Source organism: Panthera tigris, chromosome A3 (genome assembly GCF_018350195.1).
Source record: "Panthera tigris isolate Pti1 chromosome A3, P.tigris_Pti1_mat1.1, whole genome shotgun sequence".
Taxonomy (NCBI): domain Eukaryota; kingdom Metazoa; phylum Chordata; class Mammalia; order Carnivora; family Felidae; genus Panthera; species Panthera tigris.
The window spans coordinates 5,533,792-5,543,312 of record NC_056662.1 but is presented as its reverse complement, the minus strand read 5'-3'; the positions used below and the strand labels follow the sequence as shown (position 1 = coordinate 5,543,312).

At 54.5% G+C, this 9,521-nt stretch overlaps 1 protein-coding gene across 1 annotated transcript; it reads left to right on the top strand.

Moving 5' to 3' along the window:
• Window positions 1-3,798: 3,798 nt before the first annotated feature.
• Window positions 3,799-9,275, top strand: PCK1 (phosphoenolpyruvate carboxykinase 1). Its single transcript, XM_007087044.2, has 10 exons — window positions 3,799-4,338; window positions 4,510-4,769; window positions 5,164-5,345; window positions 5,486-5,689; window positions 5,819-6,006; window positions 6,598-6,760; window positions 7,192-7,416; window positions 7,511-7,642; window positions 8,007-8,102; window positions 8,247-9,275. The coding sequence occupies exons 2-10, from the start codon at window positions 4,546-4,548 to the stop codon at window positions 8,699-8,701; spliced, it is 1,869 nt and encodes a 622-aa protein (XP_007087106.1). The 5' UTR covers window positions 3,799-4,338; window positions 4,510-4,545; the 3' UTR covers window positions 8,702-9,275.
• The last annotated feature ends 246 nt before the right edge of the window (window positions 9,276-9,521 follow it).

Below are 9,521 nucleotides of genomic sequence, written 5' to 3'. Positions count from 1 at the left end.
CTCCCTACACCCAGCCATTGTTCGCACACCTTCAAAATAGAAGACTGGACCTCAGAATCGTCTTTGTTTCTTAACTGAGGGAAAATACACATAAGACCAACCCGTCTTACGGGGCGCCTGGGTGGCCCAGTCGGTTCAGCGTCCGACTTCGGCTCAGGTCACGATCTCGCGGTTCGTGAGTTCGAGCCCCGCGTCGGGCTCGGCGCTGACAGCTCGGAGCCTGGAGCCTGTTTCGGGTTCGGTGTCTCCCTCTCTCTCTGCCCCTCCCCTATTCACTCACTCTGTCTGTCTGTCTGTCTCTCTCTAAAATGAATAAACATTAAAAATAAAAAAAAAACAACCCAACCCATCTTAAAGCGTACAATTCGGTGGCAGTCTCTGTCTGGTTTCCGACACCTTGAATCCCCTCCCCGAAGGAGACCCCCTCTCCCCGTTAAGTGGGATTAACATACTATTTTCAGGGTTTTTTCAACTACGTGATCCTATGGCTCCAAAATAGAAACTCAACTCATTCAGCTCTGTAAAAATACCCTCCAGACTGCGAAGGCATTAGGATTACTCCATAAAGGTAAAACAGGTAAATATTTGTCCTGAACAAACACAACTGGGGTGGACCGCTGGGATTGCCCTGGCAGATGATTGTGTGGGAGATCGTTCGTTGCACAGCTGAACATGTTTTCCTGCTGTTTGGAAGCCTCCATGGCTGGGCCAGTCAGCGCCCTTGGAGGCCACAGAGGCCCGAATTGACTTGCACACATACCTTTGGGTCCAGGACGAGGCGTGGGATTCACACTGCTAGTTTCACATCACCTTCTGGAAAACGGTTGTCCCTTTTCATCTTTACCCAGGAAGGGTCATGGTTTCCTCCGAGTTCAGATTCCTGAACCGAGGGGCATTTTTGCGGTCACCCCGATCGGTGGGGGAGGGGGGGGTGGTGAGGGGAGGCCACGATCGTGCCGTTAAGAGCCTCAGCTTGGGAGGATGTCCTGTTTGCAGCCTCGGAGCCTCCCCTGTTTTACGTCGCCAAGAAGAGAGTTGCTTGTGATTGGTGGATTTTGAATGTGCTCTGGCTGAGTTTCTGGTTCAAACAAAGATCCAATCTGGACGCCCAGTAGGTGCCACCGATGAAGTCAGAAGGGCTGCCTGTGAGGAGGGCCTGAGCACGTCCCACGGGGCCCTCCTCCCCTGTGCTGTGAGGAGGCTCAGTGGAATCCTTCCACGTCCCTCAGAGCACAGTGTGGACATCACCCATCTAGACTCGCAGGAAATCCAAGCACTGGTGGGGACGGTCTTTGGAGTCTCTGGGTTTTTGGTTTTTTTTTTTTTTTTTTTTTTTTTTTTTTTTATCAGCCCTCAGGTAACCAAGAAACCACCCATGCCTGTCTCCTTCAAACTGTTCCCAGCATCCTTTGTGAGATCCTACCCAAGTTCAGGGCTTCCTCTCCCACTATTGTCCCGGAAGTCGGCCGTTCCCAGCCCCCACGCTCACCTGCCCACACCTTTTGAGTTCTGGCAGGCCCTGCCCCTGTCTCCGTGCTGTCTTCGCCCCTCTGTCTGCTCGGGCATTCCGGAGGCCTGCGCCCTCCCTCCTCAGACCCTCAGACCCAGCCTGCCGCTTAACCGCCACCACCAAGTGGGTGTGGAACCCCATGAGGAGAAGTGAAGTCACTTTGGGGTCTGAAGCTTTGTTTTCCCCAGTGCCTCCTGGTTCCTTCTCCTTCTTGCAACAAAAACCAGTTCTGTCTGGGATCAACGTTTTATTTGTTGTTAAAAAGAGGAGCAGTCTTGTATCTTAGGACACAGGGGGCCAAGCCACCCCCGAAAAGTCAGGGGTCCCTATGGCGTTTACTCCAGAGATGACAGATGCAATTCGCATCGTGAGCCCACCAGAGGGCGCCGTCCACCGTCCCCAGCCACACCGGGAGCATGAAAACTCCTTGCAGGGGGTGGACCAGCCGGTGGTCTTCCTTACAACTTAGCCTAGGGGGAAATGGGGGGAAATCCAGAGGTCTCTGGCCCAGCCCCTTGAGATTATTGCTTAATGAGTCCCCTACGGGGCAGGCATCCTCCAGGGAGAGAGACAAGGCGGGGCCCCATCAACAGAGGGGTAAATGAAGTTTGTCCTTACTTCTGCTGTGTCCTCAACACCCCAGCTTCTGTCCGCAACACTGTCTCCTAACAAACCCAGTGCTTTCAGGGAAACCCGCAACCCAGTTTGCCTTTTCACATCTTGATGACGGACAATGCCAGCCTTCCCTGAGGCAAATGTGGGTAATTCGACAATGGGCTGGAGGGCGGCGGTGACCGATGCTCCTACATTTTAATTGAGCTAGCTACTTCCCTCCAGGAAGACTCAGAGCATAAACACCTTGAATTTACGGGGAGCATTTAGAAATGCGGGTAAGTTCTGGTTTCTCAAGTTTGTGTTCAACCTACGTGCTCTTTGAGGGAATCAAACCTGTTCCGGTTTTATCAGCAAAATGGGAATCTCTACCCATTTGGTGAGAGGAACCGCACTGGCATAAATGTGCGTGTTGCGTGTTTACGGTTGGGCATTTGAATGGCCAATCTCACCGGTGTCACATGCTCAGAAAGTGTCCCTTGGCCGCTGAGCACTACTCGTGCTTGAATTTAGATATGACACAAACTTAGACGGCTGACCGCACCTCTAGGAACGAATTCCAGTGACCCAAACAGGAAATAATTTTAAATAAATGAAAACCTTTTTTTTCCTAAACGTTTATTTATTATTAAGAGACAGGGAGAGACAGAACACGAGCGGGGGAGGGGCAGAGGGAGGGGGAGACACAGAATCCGAAGCAGGCTCCAGGCTCCGAGCTGTCAGCACAGAGCCTGACGCGGGGCTCGAACTCACGAACCGTGAGATCGTGACCTGAGCCGAAGTCGAATCCCAACCGACTGAGCCACCCCGGCGGCCCATCTCAAAGTCTTGTATTTCTACAGTTCCTTTCAGACACAGTCACGGAATTATCTCTGTACCCCCCATGGTGGAGGCAGGTAAATCCCTACCCACCCTCATCCGAGGGACAGGGCACCCCCTGACCGTGCCGGTGGGTCCCCTGTGGAGAGTCGGGGCCTGGCTCCGTGCTCCCGACTTCTCACCCAGTGATCTCGAAATGCCAGCAAGCGGCTTCAGAGTTCATTAAGTTGGACCGAAGCCCCTGCAGCTTGCAAAGCACATTCTTTACAGCTGTTATAAAGGTCTCATTGCTCAAGGGTAATCTAGCGAAACCACCAAGCCCCCTTCACTCCCCAGGCGCTCAGAATGGCAAGGGCAATGAGAAGCATGTAGTCATCTCCACGAGTAACTGCATCCAGCCCGGACCTGCTTGGAGAGTACGCGGAAAGTTCCAGAAAAGGGAATGGCACCTCACAAGGGGCGGTACGGGGTGGTACTCCAGAGCCCCGCGTGCTTAGGCTCCAATCTGCCCTCTCTTGCCCTACAGCCAGGAGCTGGGGACAGCCGCTGGGCCTCTCTGGGCCTCGGTCTCCTTGTCAGTTTGTAGGCACCAGCTCAGAGGGTGGCAATGAGTCCGTTGATGCAAAGCGTTTAGAACAACGCTTGGCATTCACTCATTCAGTGCCTACTATATACTAGGAACCGTACCTACAAAAATTAACAAAAGAGGCGGAAATCCCTGCCCTCACAAGTTTATATTTTGGGCGGGGGGCCTACAGGGGACTCTCTGGAAGGTTATTTGCCCCCCGTTAGGTCTGACTTTTCCCAATGAGCCACGCGTTTGCTTATACTTGGGTGCTCTCTTCCCATAGGTTTTGACTGTGGGGTGACACCTCACCGTGGCGGCGTTCTGCCAGCCAGGGGCCATCGGTACATGGAATGTGCTGCCCGGAGCCCTGGGTGTCCGGGAGGAGCTCCCGCCAGGCCTGCAGGATCCCACCTGCCCGTCAGTGGAAGGACGGACTGTTTTACATCAGCAGAGTGAACTGGGTCAAAGTTTAGTCAATCACAAGTTGTGCAAGGACTTGTCGCGGCCGGTCTGCGACTCTAGGCCGCCCAGCACTCATTAACAGCTATCTGTTCAATGATTATCTCCCTTGGGGGTTGTGGTGGTAAGCCCGTCCAGAAGCACAACGGACTGGGGCCGCGATCCAAAGTCCTGCCCCTGACGTCAGAGACGAGCCTCCCCGGGTGTAGCCGAGGGGCGGGGCCCTTCTCCTCAATGGGATTTAAGGCCGGGAGGTCCGGCCTCCAAACAGCCAACACGGCCTTCCCATTGGGAACGGTTGTCCACCGGCCGGAAGCACCTCGTGGGAAACCCTTGGATCTCTCATCGAGATCATCCGAGACGGAGAAAGGTAGGTAGAGCTTTTTAATTTGCGTGTCTAAAGGTTGCGGAGCCGACGCAAACTCGTTTCCTTTTCTCCCCAGCGCTTCGACTGTCTGGTGAGGTGCAACCAAAGAGACGCGTTGAGTTTCCCTGGGGGCGTCTTTTAGGTTGTTCAAGGGGCCTGTGCTTTCTATTTCAGGGAAGCGTCCGTGGCCCTTAGCGAAGCCCTGCAGAAATGCCTCCTCAGCTCCCCAGCAGCCTCAATTTCTCGGCCAAGGTCGTCCAGGGCACCCTAGACAGCCTGCCCCAGGCGGTGAGAGCATTCGTGGAGAGTAGCGCCAAGCTGTGCCAGCCCGACCATATCCACATCTGTGATGGCTCCGACGGCGAGAACCGGAAGCTGCTGGACCAGATGGAGGCCCAGGGGGTGATCAAGAGGCTGCGGAAATACCACAACTGGTAAGCCGGCCCCCAGCCCCGCCGTTCCCACCTAGAGACTGCAGTTTAATGACATTCATAGAGCGGCTCAGGTCGGCCGTGAGATAGCAACGTAGGGACACTCCCTGCGAACTCCATCCCTGACGAGGACGACAGCCAGACCCACCCTCTCCTGAGAGACAAGCTCAGTCTAGTAACATCTCCTCGGCTGCGCCCCGGTTGGTGCGGTTGTCCACACGTGTGGGGCACCGTCCGTGCGCTGGGCACCTGTGAGGTGCGGGAAGGGCACGGTGCTGCACGGGACTGGTCCGTAACCCCCTGACGCCTGGCGGAAGGGAATCCCGTGCGCAGAGGCAGCGGGGGAGGGCGACACTGCCCCCTCCGTTCCTAACCAATTTTTTCAAAATTTTTGCAGCTGGCTGGCTCTCACTGACCCCAGGGATGTGGCCAGAATTGAAAGCAAGACGGTCATCATTACCCAAGAGCAAAGAGATACCGTGCCCATCCCCAAAACCGGCCCTAGCCAACTAGGTCGCTGGATGTCCGAGGAGGACTTCGAGAAAGCATTCAATGCCCGATTCCCAGGGTGCATGAAAGGTGAAGGAGACAGTTGCTTGACTGGGAAAAATCAAACAGAAGCAGAGGGCGGGTGCCGGTAGGAAGGGCGATGTCGCCGTGCTGTCGTCTGTGATGCCGGGCTCATTTCTCACCCCTCCCCCGCCCACCGGCCCCTCCAGGTCGCACCATGTACATCATCCCATTCAGCATGGGGCCGCTGGGCTCCCCTCTGTCGAAGATCGGCATCGAGCTGACAGACTCCCCCTACGTGGTGGCCAGCATGCGCATCATGACGAGGATGGGCACCCCGGTCCTGGAAGCGCTGGGTGACGGGGACTTCGTCAAGTGCCTCCATTCCGTGGGATGCCCTCTGCCTTTAAAAAGTAAGTGTACCCTTTCCGGGTCCGAAGTTGCGAAGGCAAATCAGCCTCGCCTCGAGCCCTGGGCCTTTGCCCCGGGGACCCCCGGGTGGAGAGGCAGCGCGCTCACCCGGGCTGTGTCCTCCTGCGCAGAGCCCCTGGTGAACAACTGGCCTTGCAACCCAGAGATGACCCTCATCGCCCACCTGCCCGACCGCAGGGAAATCATCTCCTTCGGGAGTGGGTACGGCGGGAACTCGCTCCTCGGGAAGAAGTGCTTCGCCCTCAGGATAGCCAGCCGGCTGGCTAAGGAAGAGGGGTGGCTGGCAGAACACATGCTGGTAAGTTGTAGGAAGTCGTGCACCCGCACGGCGGGGACCTGGGGGCGGGGGCGCGTGCGGAGGTCCAAATGCCCACGCATGTGCAGTTCCCATCAGGCAAGACCAGTGTGCCCCGAGGACAGGTTTAGAAGCCCCACCGAGGATTGTTAATGCCTCTTTTGAATCACTTCAAACCGGAGCTCCCTTAGACTTTTGCTCCCTTAGACTTTCTTATTTATTTATTTATTTATTTTTTAAACGTTTATTTATTTTTGAGACAAAGACAGAGCATGAACAGGGGAGGGGCAGAGAGAGAGGGAGACACAGAATCTGAAACAGGCTCCAGGCTCTGAGCGGTCAGCACAGAGCCCGATGCAGGGCTTGAACTCACGGACCGTGAGATCACGACCTGAGCTGAAGTCGGACGCTTAACGGACCAAGCCACCCAGGCGCCCCTAGACTTTCTTATTTAAAATGTTCGCTTTGACAGCTGAAGACATAGGTCTTGGGAACCTACCCTTTTGGGGCTTCTGGGCACTCTCCCAGGCTGAACCACTGGCCACCGGGAGGGACCGGAGGAAGCAGATTAAGGAGGAATCTTGTCCCCAACAGATCCTGGGCATCACCAACCCCAAGGGCCAGAAGAAGTATTTCGCAGCAGCCTTTCCCAGTGCCTGTGGGAAGACCAACCTGGCCATGATGAACCCCAGCCTCCCAGGGTGGAAGATAGAGTGTGTGGGAGATGACATTGCCTGGATGAAATTTGACCGAGAAGGTGACTCTCTTAGACCTAACCGTTGACGACGACGATTGCACCTAGGTGAACTTTTGGCTTTCAAAGCGTGCCAAATTCTCCCAAGTCCACGGCATTGGGCTTTTTGAGTCTGTTCTTTCGGATCTCGCAGAGCCCTAGGAATATGTATTCTGCGAGCATTCTTTAATTTAATATAGGATCTGGGTTGAAATGGGGCCCCATATGCCGCTGCTTGTTTATACAATAAATGTGTTAAAACACTCTCGGTGGAAAACCGACGAGGAAGGAAGGGTTGTAAAAGTGTCAAAGCGGAAAATCATGCTCGGATGAGAAAAGAGGAATCTCTTCCAGGGAGGAGGAAAAAAAAAAAAAAAGATTTGAGGATTCGGTGCAAAGATCCGTCACGTTTTGTTTGGCGTTAATGTCTACCTTTCTGGTTGACAACCTTCCAGGTAACCTAAGGGCTATCAACCCAGAAAATGGCTTTTTCGGGGTGGCTCCTGGAACCTCTGTGAAGACCAACCCCAACGCCATCAAGACCATCCAGAAGAACACCATCTTCACTAACGTGGGCGAGACCAGCGACGGGGGCTTTTATTGGGAAGGTATCGACCAGCCGCTGGCCCCGGGCATCAGGCTCACCTCGTGGAAGAACAAGGAATGGTCCCCCCAGGACGGTGAGCCCCCTCCTGGAGACCCCAGGGCCCCAGCCTCTAAGCACTACTGGTTTGGGCCAGATGCTAAGGGGCGCCTCCTCTCTTGCTGTCGCAGGGGAACCTTGCGCCCATCCCAACTCACGCTTCTGCACCCCTGCCAGCCAGTGTCCCATCATCGACCCTGCCTGGGAGTCTCCGGAAGGGGTGCCCATCGAGGGCATCATCTTCGGAGGCCGCCGACCTGCCGGTGAGTCTCTCCTTCGTTCAGGCCGGGAGCATGGGTGTGTTGGCTTCCAGAAAGCGTCCATGGAATCTCTCCTTTTTCGTGACCTCGCCAGAGGGCACCAAAGATCTCCAGCTTCCAAAAATCCAGGATAATTGGCAAGGCTGCATCCTTGACGGGTTGTGGCTCTATCTAATTAAACTTCCCGCTGCGTGGCCTCAGTGGTGTAACTTTGACAGCGGGTTGTGCACGTTGGCTTTGGGAGGACGAAAGCAGCTCAAGTAGAAAGATACCGTTCCTCTGTGTCTTTCCATTTCGGGAGATGCCATCGCCAGCCCAGGGGTCTGTGTCAAAGCCTTTACGGGGTGTTCCTTGTCTCCTGCTACAGGGGTCCCTCTGGTCTACGAAGCTCTCACCTGGCAGCATGGAGTGTTTGTGGGGGCGGCGATGCGATCGGAGGCCACAGCAGCCGCGGAACACAAAGGTAAATCTGAGTGAACAACTCAAACCGCAGACCAGAGGGACTGGTGTGGTCCCTGTCTCCACGTGCTCAGGCCAACGATAAATGGCGCCAGTATTGTCCCATAAGAGCATGATTGACCAGCGGGATCCCCCTCTCTGTTCATAGGCAAGGTCATCATGCACGACCCCTTTGCCATGCGGCCTTTCTTTGGCTACAACTTTGGCAAATACCTGGCCCACTGGCTCAGCATGGCCCAGCGCCCAGCAGCCAAGCTGCCCAAGATCTTCCACGTCAACTGGTTCCGGAAAGACGACGAAGGCAAATTTCTCTGGCCGGGCTTCGGGGAGAACTCCAGGGTGCTGGAATGGATGTTCAACCGGATCAACGGGGAAGCGGGTGCCAAGCTCACGCCCATAGGCTACATCCCTGAGGAGGGCGCCCTGAACCTGAAAGGCCTGGGGGACGTCAACGTGAAGGAGCTCTTCGACATCCCCAAGGGGTTCTGGGAGAAGGAGGTGAAGGACATCCAGAAGTACTTGGAGGAGCAAGTTAACACCGACCTGCCCTACGAGATCGAGAGAGAGGTCCTTGCCCTGAAGCAAAGGATCAGCCAGATGTAATCAGACCCGAGAGCTTTCCTTTTGAGAGCAGCCCCCTTTCCAATGCAACCGGGAGCAAGAGAGAGTGGGATTTTCTCAGTGAGCACCACCCATACCACTGCCATGACCACGCCGATGGGCCGATTCAAAAGACACACGGTAATTTTTCAGATAAGACCACAAAGTACGGGCTGCTAACTGTGGGATCGGGAAGGGAAATCTCAGCAGGTCTCCAAAATTCACTATCCAGTGCACGTTGGTTCAACCCTGAGGACACCAGGCATTCAGTCTTTCCTGTTTTTATCTCTTTAGCTGTGTCAGTTAGCTGGAATGCACGGAGAAAACTACTTGAGCTGTGTGTGTGTGTGTGTGTGTGTGTGTGTGTGTATTTCTTGTTATCTGAGATGTATATAATACCTTTGGAAAAATCGCGGGCAAGATTACCTACTAGTTGTGGCTAGAAAGAAATGCTGCTTTGTTATTAATATGCACGGTTAAATTATTTTTATATACCCCTGGTTACGTACCTTCACGTGATTTCAATGTTTTCCCCTAACGCTTCTTGGAAAAATCACAAAATAAACTTTTATAGAAAAGATGGATTCATTCACTTGGTGTTTCTGATCTGAACGACCAAGAAGCGAGGACTCTCTGGTGAAACACGTTGGGGTCCGAATCCCCTCCAGAGGAGGTGGGGACATCAGGATCATCCCTGGGGAGGGAGGGAGGGAGCTGGGGGCGGGGGGAGGGAGGGGACAGAAAGGAACCAGTTAGGAGAGATGAGCAAAGAAGAAGTCACCCACAGGTGGCAGAGTATCACGCTTGGGGCTTTCTGAATTAA

Excerpts from the sequence above, each read along its gene's own strand:
- PCK1 (XM_007087044.2), top strand. The coding sequence starts at position 4,546 with ATGCCTCCTCAGCTCCCCAGCAGCCTCAATTTCTCGGCCAAGGTCGTC. Across the intron at positions 5,690-5,818 it reads ATGCCCTCTGCCTTTAAAAA|AGCCCCTGGTGAACAACTGG; the intron begins GTAAGTGTACCC and ends CCTCCTGCGCAG. Across the intron at positions 8,103-8,246 it reads AGCAGCCGCGGAACACAAAG|GCAAGGTCATCATGCACGAC; the intron begins GTAAATCTGAGT and ends CTCTGTTCATAG.